The 18,702-nt window shown below is 48.0% G+C and overlaps 1 protein-coding gene across 3 annotated transcripts in view; it reads left to right on the top strand.

Moving 5' to 3' along the window:
* RAB11FIP3 (RAB11 family interacting protein 3 (class II)) overlaps window positions 1-18,702 on the top strand; it is a 43,422-nt gene that overhangs the window by 4,889 nt on the left and 19,831 nt on the right. The window contains exons 2-5 of one of the 3 annotated variants that reach the window (XM_008579179.1): window positions 1,881-1,975; window positions 9,418-9,629; window positions 14,156-14,305; window positions 16,162-16,296. In XM_008579179.1, coding sequence (XP_008577401.1) covers window positions 9,445-9,629; window positions 14,156-14,305; window positions 16,162-16,296 — 470 coding nt within the window. In that variant the 5' untranslated portion in view covers window positions 1,881-1,975; window positions 9,418-9,444. Of the gene's footprint in view, window positions 1-1,880; window positions 1,976-5,857; window positions 5,921-9,417; window positions 9,630-14,155; window positions 14,306-16,161; window positions 16,297-18,702 lie in introns of those variants that run through there. The other 2 variants (XM_008579177.1, XM_008579180.1) reach the window with 2 other exon arrangements.

The raw sequence follows: 18,702 nt of genomic DNA, 5'->3' as shown, positions 1-18,702 counted from the left end.
GGGGGGGGGGGGGGGGGGGGGTTGGCATGAGGGTCTAACCACAACTACAAAGCAGTATTGAGTTAGCAGTGGCATCTTGTAATTACCAAATGTGTAAAGGATTGAATTCGCACAATTGTCAAGGGAAATTTTTATTCTGTTTAAATTGAGAGAAATCTTTAGAAACAGAATGGAGTAGCAGTATGTCTTGTCTCTGCTTTGTGGTGAGGGGTCCTCCAACACCTGTTCTCCCTTTCCCAGTTACCTGGGTAGTCATGGTGACTGACTTCTGCACCTGGCTGGGGGATATGCGACATAGGGCAGCATTTTCCCCACTGCGGTCCAGATGCATAGCAAGAATGTTCTCTGGGCAACCTCTGGCACAGCTAGGGGAAGCCCTTGCTCGCAGTTTCAAAGCAGTTTTCCCAGGAGTGTCTAGGGAAGGTTGCTTTTGATTTGACCATCAAAAGGCTACACCAGGGCCAGCCTGGTGGCGCACTCGGTAGAGTGCGGCGCTTGAGAGCGCAGCGGTGCTCCCGTCGAGGGTTCGGATCCCACATAGAGACCGGTCCGCTCACTGGTTGAGCATGGTTGCGGGCGCGACACCGAGGGTTGCGATCCCATTGCCAGTCGCGGTACGGGAGCGACACTGAGGGTTGCGGTCCTGTTACTGGTCACGAAAAAAGACAAAAAGGAAAAAAAAAAAGGCTACACCACTTTTTAAAGTGGCTGATGTTAGATTAGATTACGTTAAAGGTATTGAGTAAGTGACCTATATGTTATAAGTAACTGGTATATTTTAAATAAGTAATTGCACTGATAGTGGAACAGTATCAGGAACATAGCATCTTCCATCTCTTGCATGTTCCTTGGAATGTGCTTTATGCCCCTGAACATCATCAAGAGACCATGGAAGTCAGTGCCTTTTCCTATAGAAGGAGAAGGGCAGATGCTGTGTGATGAGTCATGTTTGAGAAGTGATGTCTATTCAGAGTTAGTCTTGAGAAAATAGCTTTTTCTTTAAGTTTTTTTCTAAAACATTTATTGTAGAAGATAAGCAAAAAGAAGAAAATAAAAATTGCCAATGAGCCCAGCACCCAGGACAAGGTGTTATTTTTGTATTATTTTATCATACCTATACCTCCACAAACATATTCTATTTTTAAAAATTTTGGCAGCTGGCTGGTACAGGGATCTGAACTCGTGACCTTGGTGTCATAAGGCTGCACTCTAATCAACTAAGCTAACTGGCCAGCCCACAAATGGGTTTTTTTTTTTTTTTTTTTTTTTTTTTTTTTTTTTTTTTTTTTTTTTTTTTTTCTGACCGGTAACGGGATCGCAACCCTCGGTGTCACGCCCGTACCGGGGACCAGCAACGGGATCGCAACCCCCGGCGTTGTGCTCACACCGCGCTCAGCCAGTGAGCGGGAACTGGCCTCCACATGGGATCCGAACCCTCGGCAGGAGCGCCACCGCGCTCCCAAGCAGCGCACTCTCCAGTGCGCCACCGGGCCGGCCCTACAAATGTTTTTTAAAACTTAAATCTGATTGGTGCCTAACACTTTTTAAAGGCTGTGAGTGGTTTTACAGAGCTTGATACCTTGCTCTTTTTCTTTTACAGTGCTGTCTGGTTCTTTTAAGAAATAAAAGTTTTATTCTCCCTCTACACCAGCTCTTCAGAATTCTGGAAGCATCGTTTTCATGGGGGATGCTGCCTCTTTCCCTGGATGTCTCATGGCGAGTCTGGTGGACTCCCTCCCTCCCTGGCTTGCAGTGACCCCAGAGCCCCCAGCTCCTGCATCAGCCCCTAGAGGTGTCCTTCCCAGGGAACACCTTCACCCTTGGCCTCACTGTGGATGGCTCTGGGTGGCCTGCCTTAGCCCTGGGTCTTCTCCCTGCAGATCCTGATGGCCACCTGTATGGTAGTGTTGCACCTGCCCAGGAGGAGGAGCCCCCGGCCTGCCCCGATGAGTTCGACGATTTCGTCACCTATGAGGCAAGTGGTTTTCACCTAAGTGCTGAGAAGGAGTTTGAGTTCTACTTTTTCCCTTATGTCCTACAAATTCTGCTTCACTAGTGGCCCCCAGGGCTATTTCCATAGAAATGGGTATGAAGGGAAGGGGGGCTCTCTCTCCTGCCCTGTGCACACTATTGGGGGTTGCTGTGGTTGCTGGGTTCTGGTCTCTGGGGGATCATGGCTGTGGCGGGAGGTTGATAAGGCTCTGCTGCACATGCAGGAGTCTTCTCTTGGAGCCTGTGGTCTAGTAAAATGTGGGGATATTGTCACTGTCACTTTCTGCCAAGCTGCCATGCAAGGGCAGAGCAGAGGACTCATGAGGTTTCGTTTTATCAACTTTCAAATGATTTTCTGTGTTGGGGGACATTTGACATTCACCTGCCTCCTGCTTGGCTGTCCTCCACCCTCTGCTCCCAGAAGCAGCTGGGGTTGTCATTGTGACCTGGTGTCTTCTGTAACTGTGGGTCCCTGTCCTCAGCACCGCTGAGGAGAAGGTCTATGAGCACAGCCACAGGAGACGGGCCACTCTAGCTGGGCCCACTCATCTCGGGAGGGGTCAGATACCAGGAGAGCCATGTGGCTGGGTCTGGAATGCTTCTTTACAAAATACATTAAGTTGTACCTGAACCCTTGGGGGCTGCTGGGAAAGAGGCCTCTGGTCAGCCCCGGTCAGCCCTCTGCTGCCCAGTGAGGGTTCCGGAAGTAGGGCTGGGCTACGAGCTGCTGGGGCTGAGTCTCCTCACTTCAGTCCTCTGAGCCTCAGCCCCTTTGTAAAACAAGGGGCTGCACACAGTAGTTCCAGCTAGATTTTGAACACTGACCACCAGGAGATCCTTGAGATTCCACTGTTTCCCTTCAGTGTCTACTGTCCCTGCTCTGAAAAGCTGCCCCAGGTGTTAGTCACCCCTCAGGTAAGCAGGTTCCTCTCTGGCAGTCTGTCACTTCTGCCAGCACAGCTCCAGGACACCAACACCTGAGTTATGCTATTCAAGATAGTAAAGGCATCAATACAGTTTGTATTTAAAGGGCCTGTTTGGTCTGAAAGGGTGAGAACTCACCAGTGATACGGAGGCTGCTTCCTGGAGCTTGGATGGAGTAGGCGGGGGCTGCCATCATACCCCGGCCCCCTTCTGGCCCCAGAGCAGCAGACCCCTTGCAGCCTGCCTCAAGTGTGGCCAGGCATGTCCTTGGCGCCTCAAGCTTGTCACCTTCAGAAGGCTCAGGTGGAATCTGATGTTTTGAAGACTGTGCAAAAGGAATGCTTCTCAGATTTTTATATCCTAATTTCTTTTTTAGAATGGATTAAACTTTTTAAGTTTTTGTTACTTTAAAAAAATTAGGGGCCGGCCCGGTGGCGCACTGCTACAGTGCGCCGCTTGGGAGCACGGCGGCGCTCCCGCCGAGGGTTCGGATCCCACATACAGACCAGTTCCCGCTCACTGGCTGAGCGAGGGACGGGCACAGCACCAAGGGTTGCGATTCCGTTGCCGGTCCTGGTCCGGTACGGGCGTGACACTGAGGGTTGCGATCCGTTGCCGAACACGAAAAAAGACAAAAAAAGGAAAAAAAAAAATTAGTACACTTTATATTGTAGAACAGTTTTCAGATTACAGAAAATGGAACAGATAGTAAGTGTACTATCAGTATACCACCCCTCCCCACACGTGGTTCCCCCTTTGATGAGCACCTTGCGTTGGGTGGTACATTGTTACAATAGTGAACCAATATCAACACATTACTATTAACTGAAGCTCACAGTTGACACTGGGGTTCACTCTTGGTGCTGTACATTCTCTGGTTTTGACAGATGTATTACGATATGTGTCCACCACTACAGGATCATACACTGCCCTAAAAATCCTCTCTTCTCTTCTCTGCCTAATCATCCCTCCCCCCCGCCCAACCCCTGGCAACCACTGATGTTTTCACCATCTCCATAGTTCTGCCTTTTCCAGTGAAAGGAAAAGCCCCGGCCTGAGCGCAAAAATAAAACACACCAGGAGACAGGGACTCAACCAAACTGTATTAGGCAGGCAAAAGGAACAAGGAGGCTGCCCTCTTGGAAGTGGGAGCAGCAGCAGAGAGAGTTGGGGTGGGCCTTTTATATCCAGTTAGGCTGAGCTGGACTGTTCCTATTGGCTAAGAAGGAAGGGGAGGGAAGGGAGTGGGATTTAAGCTGAGTTGGGATTTTTCTTTCTTTTTTTTTTTTGTTTTTTCGTGACCGGTAAGGGGATCGTAACCCTTGGTGTGGTGTCGCCCGCACCGCGCTCAGCCAGTGAGCGCACCAGCCATTCCTATATAGGATCCGAACCCGCGGCGGGAGCGTCACTGCACTCCCAGCGCCGCACTCTCCCGAGTGTGCCATGGGGTCGGCCTGAGTTGGGATTATTCTATAGGTGGAGAAATTCGCCCCGCGAGAAGGGGACGTGGTGGTGAGGAAGAAGGGGGAGAGGTTTTTTTTGTGATTCTCGGAAAACGTGCTGTTCTAGGGACCTGAAACTCTCCGCAGCCAATTTTGGGTGTTCCTCCCGTCCGCCTGCCACTGTCTTAGACATCGGCTAAAACATAATTGCCTAACATCCAGAATGTCATAAACTTGGAGTCTCTCACTTAGTCTTGCTTTTTAAGGTTTTTAGATGTAATTTTTAGGAGAGGGGAACTAGATATTGTTAAACTTATAGAAAGATTGCTCTTCTTTAAAAATCAAAAACAAGGGCTGGCCCATGGCTCACTCGGGAGAGTGCAGTGCTGATAACACCAAGTCCACAGGTTCAGATACTATATAGGGCTGGCCAGTTAGCTCACTGGCTGAGCGTGGTGCTGACAACACCAAGTCAAGGGTTAAGATCCCCTTACCGGTCCTTTTTTAAAAAATAAAAAACAAAAACCGTTGTACATCATGTAATCTTAGAAAGTCTAACAAAAATATGAATGGAGAGTATGTGTGTTACAACTGTATATCATATTTGGAGGCCCTCCACTGGTGAACTTCAGAGATAAGCCTTTTATTGATTTTCTGAAAATGGTTCCAGTCAGAGCTTTTTTTTTTTTTAATGGGATCACCACAGTGTTCATACATGGCATTGGTCGGGGCAGTGTGTGCAGTTAATTACTGATGAGCTGTAGCTTCCTGCCGGGGACGTCTTAGTGGGTCTCCTGGCTCCTGACGTTTTCCCAAGGATCCTTTTGGCTTGTAGCTCCTCATAGGAGAAAGTTGCTGATGTCATTCCTGAGTAAGAGGGGAAGAGTTGAGGGGAATGGATCAGGGTTTGCCGCTGAGTTCATGGAACGGTGATGAGAAGAAAGCTTCTGGTCTATGAATCTGCGCAGGTGGAGGATGGAAAGTGGTGTGCAGGGTCAGAGCCCATTTATCAGGATTTCTGGGAGAGCCATGAAGTCACAGAGAGAACAGGCGCAAACCAAAAGATAAGAGTGCACCTCACAGAATCATCCCTGCTATGCTTCCTCTGTTCCTCCCTCCTCCTCCCACTGCTGGCATCTGGAGAAAAGAGCTGCCTTAGTAAAATGATGGGGACATATGTCTTTTGTACAAACTGTTATCAGAAAGGTTGGAAAGTCAAAAACAAAAGCCGCTCTGTTTGGAGTCCTGACTGACTAGCTGTTTGTTAAAACCAGCAAGGACACTTTCTGAACTTTGCCTCTCCCTCCGTGGCCAGCAACAACAGGAGGCTTAACAGAGCATGTCTGGGAGCAGATTAAACATTCTCCTAGGCAGTGATGTGCCTTTAGGTGAGATAAGTTTTGCAGAAACCACAGCACAATTAGACTAGCAAATAGGAAGGTGACGTGTTGTCAGTTGAGAGAAGCCAGCGACCAGTCCAGACGGGGATAGGATGGGAAGGCCATCTCCAGCAGCACGCCCTTCCTGGAGCCTGTGTGCAGATCCAGGCCTGGCCTGTGAGGGTAAGAGGAGACACAGACATGCACTGTGCCCAGTCTTCAGCTTCCCGTGGAGGAGAAAGCTTCAGGGAGGAAGGAGGCATGACCTGGAGAGTGGGAGCCCTGGGCAGTGTTGGCCACACTTGAATTCCTGATGGATCTGAACTCGGCTTCGTTGTCTGTCCAGGGGCAGTTTAGATGACTTGTTAATTAGTGAGTGTAACACTGGTACATGGCAAGGTTTCTAAGGTGCGCGTTGATTTCAAGTGTGTTCATCTTAACATTTGTAACTTGTAAACATTTTAAAAGTTGGTCACATGGACTTGTTGGCTTCTGGGCAAAGCTAGACTGATGGGTGAGCCTGTGAGCTGTTCTTGTACTTTATCCAGTAGACTGTGAGTGAGCACACACCTTGTTCCAAGATAACTTTTTGCCTCTCTGGAAAAGAAGGTGATTATTACCTCACTGCCCTGGGAAACCACCTGGCTTGCCTGCATTTACACAGGGCAGCCTTGACCCATAGACGCCTACTTGCTGACCTGACTCTCAGGAAACGAACAGGTCAGGGCAGGGGCTGTGCGGTTGGCAGGGGGAAAACCTGTGAACTGAGCTGTCCTCCCTGACCAGTCTTGGGGCTGCTCTGCAACCCCCTCCCCAGGGGTTCATGTCTCCAAGGAAGAGGCTTTTTCCTGCCCAGCACCCCCACCAGGGTGTCTCTGAGGGCCTGTAACAGTGCTATGGGGATAGGACCACCACAACCCCATTTGTTTAAAATTTGGAGCAAATACAAGGGTAAGTGCAAACATTAAAGCCTTTTGAGTAGCATGAAACTGTGCCCATCTCTATATGATTTGCAGTACTCCAGTCACTCTGTAGCAATGCTGGGAGGAACTGGGTTCACTTCGGAAATGAGGAGTTGAAGGTGGGGGTGAGCAGTTGCCCTCCTTGATCTGCTTAAATGCAGGTGAGTTGCTCGGAACAGAGTGTGTTAGTGCTGGGCCTGGCGGGGGTGCCCTGGCCAATGGGGAGCTGGAGTTTGCATAGCATTTGCCTCATTGTTCCTGTGTCAGTGGGGAATTGTTTCCTTCCTGAACCGTCTGTCCTCAGCTACAAGTTTGAAGGTTTGATGGTTTGATGGGAGCTCTTTGTGAAATCAGCAGGTCCCAGTGTCAGGACCTTCTTCCCTTCCTGGGAGGAGAAACAGCTCAGGGCTGTGCAAGCTACGTTTAAGAGAAAGAAAGAGTTGGTTTGTTTTTACAAATGTCTGAGCTGCCCATTGGGGACACAGTGTTCACACCTGTCAGAGAAGTGCATTAAGTGTCTATCAGAAGTCCCAGTTGTTTGGATTTTTAAAAAGCTGACTTCAGGAGTCGAGTCTGTTACTTATAAAAAAACCATCTCTGAGGGTCTTTGGAAGAACAGCCACCCCAACTAATGTCTGGGTGGCTCTCACTGGCCCTGCTTGCGAGGACTGGGAGGTGTGAACTCTGCCTGCTTCCCTCGTCCGAGGACCGAGAGGCCAATTTTGGGGCAGGTCTCCATGGGACCATCCTCACAGACTAGAAGCAGTATTCTTTTATAAATTTTTGGCTAAATTCTGAATAGCCAAATTTGGTCTTTGTTATTGTTAATAATCACGCCTTTTAGAAGTCTGCAGTGGGTCTTGCAAGTGCCACTTGGGTGAGTCTTTGTAACTGGTGGCTCTCAGGCAGCGCCCCTGTGAGTGTGCAGTTCTGTGGGATTGATTAGTAGCTGCCCGTCAGATAATCTCAGAAATGTGATTTGGGTTTTGTGTGTGGCTCTGTCGTGCCTTCCCCCATGAGCCCAGACTCTGGCAGACATCCTGGGGTCTGTCTGGCTTCCTGAAGTGCCAACATAGAACCAGCCCTGCTCTGGGGGGTGGGTCCTGGCCCTGCCTTACTTGAGGAAAGAGAACCACTCAGTGATGAATAAAACTATGCCTCTCAAAGTGATTTCCTCGTTTCAGAATTTGAAGTGAATGCTTTTTATGAATGACTTAGTTTTATGAATTACTTCCTTAGATTCTAGGAAAGATTCGGTTTTCTCTTGGAAATGTAAGTAACATAATTGAACACCTGCAGTAGGTACATTCCATGTTATTCCCTATTTTTTTCTGGGTTTATAAACAGCTAGCAGGGATTTTCCTACCCACCAGTGACAGGTGTATCCCCTAATCTTTAAGTTTCCATGCTTTGAAAAGCACCTGCCTATTGTCTCTCTAGATTCCATGAGGTTGCTACCTTAAGAGATCAGTATTTATAGCCCCTCTTTTACAGATGAGGTGACAGGCTCCGAGTGATTGAGTCATGTGTGGACCGAGGATGGATGGGGCCTCTCACTGGCAACACCAGGCTGCTGCCAGCTCAGATGAGACTCGGAGGCTCGGGTCAGTGTGGCCTGGGGTGATGCTCCTGGGTGGCCTTCACAGCTCTGAGCACACTCTGCTTATGATACCAGAACCAAAGGGCAAAGTACATCTTTTTTTTTGCTAGAATGGCAACTTTTCTGAAATCTTACTTCTTTGCAAATTGTTAACTTTAGAATCTTCTGAGCATGAAATGTTGGATCCTTTTCCCGGCCTGCAGTTTCATTTTAATTAAAGTTGAGATGATAAATTGAAAATGTCCTGTTTAATGGTTCTTTAGTTTTAAGTTCATTTGTACAATCCACAAGTATTTAATGTCCACTACATGCTGGTCCCTGTGCTAGGTGCTAGGTATGTGAGAGTAAAAACAAAGGTATGTCTACTGGGAAAGTAGACATTTAGCCAATCCATAAAGACTATTTGGTTAAATAAGACTGTTGGTTAATTAATTGATTGATGAGTATTTTGTTTTTAGATCTTGAATTTGAGTTTCAAAGTAATAGCCTGGAGATACATAACAGCTATTGATTGGCGACTTTTTAATTTAAAAAAAAATTTTTTTTTCCTTTTTGTCTTTTTTCGTGACTGGCAACTGGATCGCAACCCTCAGTGTCACGCCCGCACCACGCTCAACCAGTGAGCAGACTGGTCTCTATATGGGATCCGAACCCTCGGCGGGAGCGCCGCCACACTCTACTGAGTGCGCCACCGGGCCGGCCCTAAAAAAAAAATTTTAAAGCCACATTTTTTACACTATTGACTGTCAGTTCCTTGGATGTAAATAATTCCAATGCTGGAAGCCAGAGCATGAGTGGTTCTACTGGGATTTATCATATGGTGTTGGGTTGCTTTGCATCTGTTTTAGGTGCAGTATGTTTATTTAACTAACTAAAAATTACTCCAAGTAATTTTTTTCTGCTCTTGGACATGTGCCTATTTTTCATTTTTAAAAAGTATTGAATTCTGTATTATGGGCTAACATTTCTGCTTAGAAATATCGTTGGGACTTGCCCCACATCACAAGCTTTCCCTCTGCCTGGGCATTTCCATGTTTGTAGAGCAGTGCATTGTGTGGGCATCCATGGGTCCTGTCCAGCTGTGTGCCCAGACTGACTGTTGGCATGCTCTCTCCTAGGCCAACGAGGTGACAGACAGCGCGTACATGGGCTCTGAGAGCACCTACAGTGAGTGTGAGACCTTCACTGATGAGGACACGAGCACCCTGGTACACCCCGAGCTGCAGCCTGAGGGGGATGCAGATAGTGCAGGCGGCTCGGCGGTGCCCTCCGAGTGCCTGGATGCCATGGAGGAGCCTGACCATGGTGCCCTGCTGCTGCTCCCAGGCAGGTCTGTACCCTGTGGCGGCCCCGCCTGGAAACCGACCTTGGGCGTGTGTGCAGCATATGCACGTGTCTGATGGGCAAATTTGGTTCCTGGAGGAGTGTGTGTCAGAGTCGCTTAGAATCTGTTACACCCCTGCGGGCGACCCTGCGGAAGCTGCTTACCTTCCCTGTAAAAGCCCACAGCCACCTGCCTGAACAGTCTCCCTGTCTCACCTGACTTGCCTATCAGGAGATGCCCTCCTGCTGACAGCGAAGGACTGAGGTTTTAAATGTTGCCCAACTTCTTTGGCTACAGAGGTAGAGAGAAATTACCAGAGAAAACTTTAACTCAGTCTTTTGGATTTTGTCAGCACAATTTTTAAAACCCAGGCAATACAACTTAATACTCAGTGAATGTCTTCCAGCTGAGGCTTGGAACCCATTCATCTTTACAGCATCCCTAACCAGACCACCTGTTCTCATCTCCCCTCACCTGCCCCCAGGATGTCTTTAGACCCTGTTTTTGAAGACCAGCAAGGAGCTAGTTGGGGTTGAAGTGGAGGGGAGGGGAGGGTGGCAGGAGGTAGGATCAGAAGGGTGCCTGGTGGCCAAACAGACCCAAATAAGAGCTAAGGCTTCACCCTGCGTTGTTCGGGAAGCCACCGTGCTTAGCGGGCTTGGAAGCGTTTTTTATTTTGTTTTGCTTATTTTATTTCATTTCATTTTTGGTTTGCCTTCACAGAGTTTTTGGCTTTTTACTCTTCAGTAAGTATACCTACAAGTAAGTGCCCATGGCATAGGCACATGGCAACCTGGTTTTTCAAACTGACCACCCCTGTGTACCTGCTCTCAGGCCAAGAAAAACCATGCCGGCACCAAGGTGACCCTTAGGCCTCATTACAGCCACCTGGCCTTCTGATGGCAGCATGTTGTGTACCTGGTTTTGTGTCTTACATATGTGTGATCACACAGTATGTATCCTTTTTATACCTGGCTTCTTTCACTTGATATTGTAGTTATGAGATTCATCCCTACTTTTGTGCATAGTTATGTCATTTACTTTTCATTACTGTCAGAGTATTCCATTGTATGAATGCTCTGCAACTTTTAACTTCTTTCACTGTTGATGGGCATTTGGGTAGTTTACCATTTTTGGTTTTGAGAATAAAGCTGCTATAGACATTACATGCGTTTTGGTGACCTGACACGTCCCTAGGAGTGGGATAGTGGGTTATCAGAAGCATATAGTCCAGTTGTAGGAGTTAGTGCATCCTGCAGTTACAGACAGTTTCCTGAGGGTCACGGTGCTAACCCCTGGGCCAGCCATCTGTGGGTCCTGTTGCATCCTGTCCTCGGCAACCTTGGCATTTCTGTTTCTCATGCTCACTTTCTGGCAGGCGTGCAGTAGTGGTGCAGTGTGGTCCTCTTCTGCATTTCCAAAGGGTGGGCTCCTTTTCCTAGATTCAGTGCCCACTTGGAGCTCCTCTTCTGTGAAGTACCTATTCAAGCCTTTTGCCCATTTGTTTGTTGCAGGGTCTGCAGACTTTTTCTGTAAAAGGCCAAACAGTAAATGTTTGGGCTTGTAGGCCACATGGTCTCCATGGCAGCTACCCAGCTCTGCTCTTGTGGTGCAGAATCAGCCACAGACACAGATATGCGAGTGAGCGTGGCTGCATTCCAATAAAACAGTGTGTAAAACAGGCCCTGGCAGCATTTGGCTTGCCCCAGGTCTACTGGGTTGTTTGTCTTTTTCTTACTGATCTGTAGGAATTCTTAGTATATTTTAGATGTGAGTCCTTTATTGGGTATGTGTATCACAGGTACTTTTTCCTACTCTTTTGCACTTCTGTGGTGTCTTTGAGGAACAGATGTTTTTAATTTTACTGTAGTCCTGACTATCGTTTTTTCTTTCATGGGTAGCACTTTGTGTCCCATTTAAGAAATTTTTGCTTGCTTCACAGTCACTATGATGTTTACTTCTGTTTTCCTTTAAGAGCATTATTGTTTTACCTTCATATTCAGGTTGGTAATCACTACATCATCTTGTGTGTGTGTGTGTGGTGTGAGGTAGGGGTCATCTTCCCCACATGGATATCTAATCAACCCAGCCTCATTTTTTAAAAGATCCTTCACTGTCCCATGTGTCACCTTGGCCACATGAGGCAGCTGTATATGTGTGGGGCTGTTTCTGGACTGTGCGTCCATTCTTGGGTCAACACCACACCGTCTCTTTACCCCACTGTTACTGTAGATCATGCTGTCTGCCAATGTATGTCCTCCAGCCTGTCCTTCAAGGTTGCTTTGATGCCTTTTGGCCCTTTTATTTTCCATGTGGACTTTAGAATCAGCTTGTGGTTTCTGGTAAAAAGTCATGTGCTGGGATTTTGGTTGGGATTGTGTTGGGATTGTGTTGGGTTAATTTGGGGGAGAATCAACATTTTCCCAATATCGGGTCTTCCAAGACTTGAACAAAGTACTTCTCCCCATTTTTGGGGTCTTCTTCAGTATGATTGTTGTGTGCTAATGTGATTGCCTGGTGCAGACAGCATGGGATGTGATTCCAGGTGGGGTTGAGGCAGGCCTCGGGCTCTGCTGGGACCCAGAAATATGCCTTCCAAGGTCACTGGGCTGTGGAAGTGGAGCATGAAGTGACAGTGGCCGTGTGTGGCTTGTGGAGGTGCTGCAGGGTGGAAATGCAAGCATCGGGTACAGTGGACTGACAGTACTGTCTTTGCCTGTAGCTTCCTAACAGGTATTGTTAAAGTCAGTAAGCTACATTCTTTTCATTAAATTTAATTTGAGTCAGGTAATCAAAGAAAGCTGAAGAAATGCCAAATTGGGAAATCATTAGTGAAGAAGTGATTTGTTGTGGGAGAATTCCAGATGTCAGGCTCTCATGCTGCGCAGCTAGTGCTTCATGTCTGTTTAATGTCCAGTCTGAGAAACATTTTTTATATTACCAGTTTTTAAAAAATATAAATCTTTTTGGGGACAAATATTTTGAAAAGCTTATTAGTGACAGGGATCTGTGTGTAAGCTACTGTCACCCCATTTTCTGTGGACTTGGTATAGGAAGAAGTGTGTTTGGTGCATGTGTGGAACGTCCAGTTTATGTACCTTCAGCTGTATGGTCCAGGCCTCTGGGTCCCAAAGCATGATGCATGTGGCCTCCTGAGCTTCTCCTCAGACGTCAGGAAGAATTGCCTTGAGGAGAGGCAGGAGGAGGGAGAGGTGGAGGGCGCTGAGCCTCCCCTTCTCCTTTTGGAGGAAGTAGAGGTTCAGACCATGAGTATCCCATGGGGACAGGTTTATTTCCAGCTCTGCTCCGTGCTGTGGGGAGGGCAGGGAGGGGCTTCCCTGGCCTATTGGAGCAGTGTATTTTCCTCTCGGTGATTCGCTCTCCCCTATTTGAGGGCAGTTTTCTCTCACAGGATCTGGGCATGTTGATAAAATAAATTCCTGATCTTAAACAAAAAACAGAGTCATCTTGTAATCCAGCCTAATTTAAAACACTGATAGTCAAGAGGAATTTTTTCTTCCTGTCACTCTATAAGAAGACGAGGACTGATCACAGACAGGGAACAACCTATCTGGAAATACTGCTAGAAGAACAGTGAATTAAAGAGACTGTCCCTGTTTGGTTCATGTAGGAGGGGTTTGAGAACACACCAAGTTAATAGTATGTACACTGTCATTTTTACTGAAAGCACGTGTTTAAGACCTTGTGACTCATCCTGCATTACCTCAGGACTGGCCAGTGGTGTGCGTACTTTGTGGGTGTAAGGTTGGGACCTGCTGCACATGCTCAGCAGCTGTGTGAGCCTGGGGTAGAGCGTGCAGGTCTTCCCACCTCTGCCGACCTCTCCTGGGCATGGGAGTCACTCCACTCTGAGGCCCCTTCCCTCCTGAGAGGAGCTCCATGCCTGCTCTGCAGGCTCTCAGGAGGATTAGTGCTGGTGCAGTCAAGACCGCAGCCATTGCCCATTGCCCCTGTGCGTCATGGACTGGCCAGAGGTCAGCTGAGCACCCCCAGGCCCCTGTTCCTGAGCACATGGCCAGACCTGCAGCTCTGTCTTCCAGAAAGTGGGAAACCTCTTCCCTTTCCTGGTGGGAATCTGCTATTCCAAATTTTAAATTAAAGCAGAAGTTTGAACTCAGTTGGTCAGTGGTATGTGAGGACAGCAACTCCTTGAAGAAGAGGTGGGTGCCTGGCCCCGGATGTAAATCTGTGTTGACACCTACCTGTGCTGTCCTGTGTGGGGTGCTGAGCATATGAGGCGTGGCCAGTGCAGGCTGGCTGGCTGGAAGTGTACAGTGAATGCAGAAACATTTCCAGCTTTTGAAGCAGTGGTATTTTGAGTGTGTTAGGCTGAGTGAAATACATTAAAGTCAATTTCACCATTTCTTTAATTCTCTTTCTTAACGTGGCTTGTAGGACATTGGAGCTCATGTGTGTGGTTGCAGCACATTTCTGATGGAGAGCACCAGTCCACACTGTGGGCAGCCCATGGCCTTGAGTCAGAATATGTCATTTCTGTTTTGTCTCTGCAGATCCCACTTACGTGGCCAGTCTGCCGTCACAGTGATTGGTGGTGAGGAGCATTTTGAGGACTACGGTGAAGGCAGCGAGGCAGAGTTGTCCCCGGAGACCCTCTGCAACGGACAGCTGGGCTGCAGTGACCCCACTTTCCTCACCCCCAGGTAATGCCTCCTGCACTGTGCTCCCTCCTCCCTCGTCTTCGTATTGAGATATGGGGAAGTTTCCCTTTTTGGTTCATAAGTTGTTAAGAGAAAACTTGCTTTATTTGATGTTTAAATACACCACATTCAAAAATTTAAAATTTATAACTGGATGAAAGTTGGCTGAAATTCCTCTTGTCCAGTGACATTCCCAGATCACTCCAAATTTTTGAGGCCTAAGCTGAATCACGCAGTGCAGAGCAGCGTTCAGAAACTTGGCTTCTGGGTTCTTAGCTGTTGGTCATGGATCACATCATGGTCTGTGGCTGACTCTGAGGGAGAATTTAATGATCAAAGGTTAGTCTTTGGATTCATTTCCTTATAAATTGCATGACATCCCCAAACCACCTGGGAAGTTCTGGCTTTGAATAAACCAAGCTGTGATCTCTAACGGGTAAGACACTTCCTCCTGTGGAGCTGGGTCTCCCTGGCTCCACTTCCTCTTAGGGTTGTGCATGTGGAAGTGGCAGCCATAGGAGAGTTCGGAGTTTGCTTGGTTAGTTTCCAGACAAGGGACCTGAGTGTGCTGTGTCCGTGGATGTGGCAGTGCTCTTCTGGCTTTTGGGCCATCAGAGGGCACCCTGTCTCTGCATTGAGGCCCGTGCCCAGCTGAGCAGCCAGTCCACGACAGCCACCTTTACTGGAAACTTTTGCTACTGGGTCCCTGAAATTCTCCGTCTTTGCCAACAGTAGGGCCTGAGTGTTTAATCCAGCAACCATGAGGTTCTTCCTTAGGTTAGTTGTCACCGGTGCCCAAAAGGCCTAGCTGGAGGACAGTGCCAGGAGGGCCCCCATCAGCTGAGCCAGCCCATCTGCCTGTCAGGGTCCCCTCCTTCTGCCCTCCGTGGACCCTTCCTGAAGCTGCCTGTCAGCCATGGGGCTATGTCCTGGGGAGCTGCGAGTGAGCAAGGCAATGTGCTTGTTTTTAGCTGCTTCCCTCTTCCAGCGTAGCATGCACCTGCACGGTGATGTTGTTAAAGGCCCAGGGACTTGTGTTTCTGTCCTGTTTTAGTAATCTCTTCCTGTTTGTTTAGTTTGTCCCTATCTCTTGTCATGTTTTCATTGTTTTCTGTCTAAATTTCGTTTTTTTCTATGCTACATTTTATGTTTCACTTTTAACCTTTCTTTAAATTGAACTTCCAAATTTGTTTCAAACCGCCTGGGGTTCCTGATGCCCAGGAACGAGGCCACCTTCAGTCCTCATCTTCTGGTAGCACATGCATTACTGTCCACCAGTGCCCCTGAAAGCCCGTTGGAATGAAATTACAGGGAGGTTAGCTAGCGTCACCAAAAAATAGAATTTTGAATTTTTAATGCAAGTCTTAAAAATCATAAAACTATGGATGATTCAGTATCCATGCATAGGTTTTGATACTGGTTTTGGGAGCAGTTACTAAAATAAAACAGTAAGTAAAACTCCACCTGGAGACATGCTTTGCTATTACATTGATGTGTTTTTGGCAAAGGAGAAAGCAGTGTGCCCAGTCATTTACTTTCTTGTTAAAGAACGGTTTTGTTTTACAGTGAAGTTCTTGGGCTACACCTGTTTTCTTCTATGCACCTGACCAGGAAGGAGCCAAGTGTGTTCCGAGCCCTCTGCTGCTTGAGCCAGTTTTGTCATGGGCTCCTAGTGGTAACGTTGAGGGATGTGGGCTCACAGCAGTCCAGAAGTAAGAGCCGGAAATCTCCACAGCTGATTCTCTCCAACATGCTTTTGTTCAGCCCCCTGCCCTGTCCTCCTCAGCCCCTCATGTGGAGTCACAGACAGCCTGGCGGGTTCTTGCTCTCTCCTGAACTGACGCTTCTCATTTCTCTAGCACCGACCCACTTGCTGCAAAGCTGCACAGCATCCTCACTGATGAGGCTTTTGAGTTTTACTGTAGCCAGTGCCACAAACAAATCAACCGCCTTGAGGATCTTTCTGCTCGCCTGAATGATCTTGAAATGAATAGGTAATTGTTGTAGTGCCTGGCCTTCTTCTTTGTTCTGGGTGAGGGAGACTCCTGCTGCCCACAGCACTCTTGCTGGTCTGACCAAGGAGTGACTGCCACAAGCTGGCCCTCACTCAGGCCCAGCCAGCTCTTGGGGTGCGTCCTCCAAGGTCTGACAGTAGGACTCACTCCTAGCCAGGCCTCTGCCCCTGCATGCTGTGCGTGAGCCTCTGTGCTCCACCTCCTGTCCCACATGTATGCAGCAGTCTAACCAGCTGTTCTGTCTGTAGACACTGTGCTGTCCATAGTGTGAAAGAGGATACCTCCTGAATTTTACTAAAGATTTCTTTGAGAGTTACATGAGACAGAATTGGGAAATTTAAAGAGGTGGTCTTTAAAAGCAGATTTGTAAACAGCTTTCAGGAATTAGTTTAAATCAGGGTTGTGTATTCTCAGTGTGGGCCCCTACTCTGAACTTGTTTTTCTGGGGCTGCCCTGTTTTTAAAATGGATACACAGGACCCCAGCGTGTGCCTGCTGCCCCACGGGCTGGCCAGTCCTTGTCCTGTTTCCCCTCTCTATCTCCTGGTGCAGTTTATACCAAAGCCTTTTGCTCCCCTCTCAATCCTTGTGCCCAGTCCCACCTTGGGTTGGCATTCCAGGAGGAGAGCTCCTTTTACTGGCTCCTCACAACTTCACAAACCCCAGTTACAGAAAATGTTTTTGGGTTGTTTGCACCTGTCAACATGCCCATTACGCATCTTGTTGATTGAGCTTGTGGTATGGGTAAGCCCCAAGGTGGGCTGCTTGGGGAGGGTCTAGAGGGGAGCCTAGAAGAGGAAGTGAGTGAACTTGCAGGCTCCTGCTAGTGGAAGTGCTGTAGACTCCAGGTTGGCAATCCAGGAGGCTTCCTGAAAGCAGGGGCTTTGGACTGCTGGGAGGGTTTATAAAAGGTAGCAGAAAGGTGAGCCATCCTGATGGTTTCACATGTTTAGAGGTCTAAAAATTGCTCACCCACTGTGAGGAGCCTGCCCAACATGTCTCCTCCCACCCCATTAGGGCTTCAGCTCATTCTTTTTGGTGGATCCTTGTTGCCAACAGCCCTGCACCTGCTATCCAGCCTCTAGTTCCAGTTCCAGTGCATTTAACATTTTGACCCTTTTTCTTATGTTCTGTGCAACACCGCAAGACACAAGGCCTTCAGCAAATGCCCGGTCAGGTGGAGAGGATGGGATGGGGCTCTGGCATTCATGGCTGGTTGGGAGCATCAGGCGGAGGCCTGGTGGGGTCCTGACAGCATTGATGAGAAACCAGAAGTGCTCTTTGAGGGGGCCTTTCGGGGAGACTTGAGGAAATCTGGCATTTGATGATTCCAAAGACCCACTGGGGAAGGCGGCTTGGCCTGGGTGCTGCGGAGCCGTTTGTTCCTCCCATATGAAGACTTGTCCTCCTATGCATAAGTGGGTGTGAATACAGCTGTGTGTCTCTACATCTGAAAGTAAACACGAAGACATATTCTCACCTTTTGTCCTCTGAAGATTCATTACACAGAAGTGCTTTTCCCACTGTGAGAACCTACCCCAAGATGGCCATGGTCACCTGTGCTAGGCTTTGTGGGGACAGAGAACAGACTAGGATGTGGCTAAGTACGACCAGCAAGTCCAGTGGGGTCTCACCTCCAGTTTCAGCACCCCTTTCCCTAAGAAAGATTCTACTTAAGGTGGGTTAATATGCTGTTAAAATCAATATAATCAGGATACATAACTGTCAGTCAGAAAATTCCTTCCTAAACACTCACATAAGGAGATCTGAATCTTGCTTCTTGTTTTCCATGGAACTGCCTCAAGATAAACTTATGTGGCCATGCTTTGTGGATAAAAGGTGATTTAATCGAGACCATATCCAGATCTTGATGGTCAGATGCAGTGTCTACCAGACGAAACTCAGAACATGCCAATAGCTACTGTGTTTCCAGGAGCCTGGGAGCCTCTGTAAAAGCAATTTATTTTGTAGAATCTAAGAAGTCTGCTTTGACCAGAGGTGTATTTTCAAATGATAAATGCTGTCATTGGACTGCCAGTTCAGTCCCTGAGAGGTCAGTAAGTAAACTGAACAGTAAGTCTATCCTATCAGTGGTAGGGCATATCAGCAATATTAGGATAAAATTAGATTAGTATGAAAACACATGATATTAGGAAAGGGGAGCCACATGGTAATTTGAACAGGGAAAGTTTAGTATAAAGAGTGACTGTACCAAGGGACTGGAGTAGCGAGGCGTTGGTTGATATGAGTAAAAAGAGCTGGAAGAGCACAGGAGCCACAGCCACTGCCTGCCAGGGTGGAGGTCTGGGCCCTGCTGGAGACAGCGTGGCTGTGGCACATAGGTGGAAGAGACCTTGCTGGGTGCTGTGCTGTCAGGGCTTAGGAG

Source organism: Galeopterus variegatus, unplaced genomic scaffold (assembly GCF_000696425.1).
Source record: "Galeopterus variegatus unplaced genomic scaffold, G_variegatus-3.0.2 Scaffold1825, whole genome shotgun sequence".
Lineage (NCBI taxonomy): Eukaryota > Metazoa > Chordata > Mammalia > Dermoptera > Cynocephalidae > Galeopterus > Galeopterus variegatus.
Note: the sequence above shows the minus strand (reverse complement) of the source record. Positions and strands in the feature narration are given on the sequence as shown.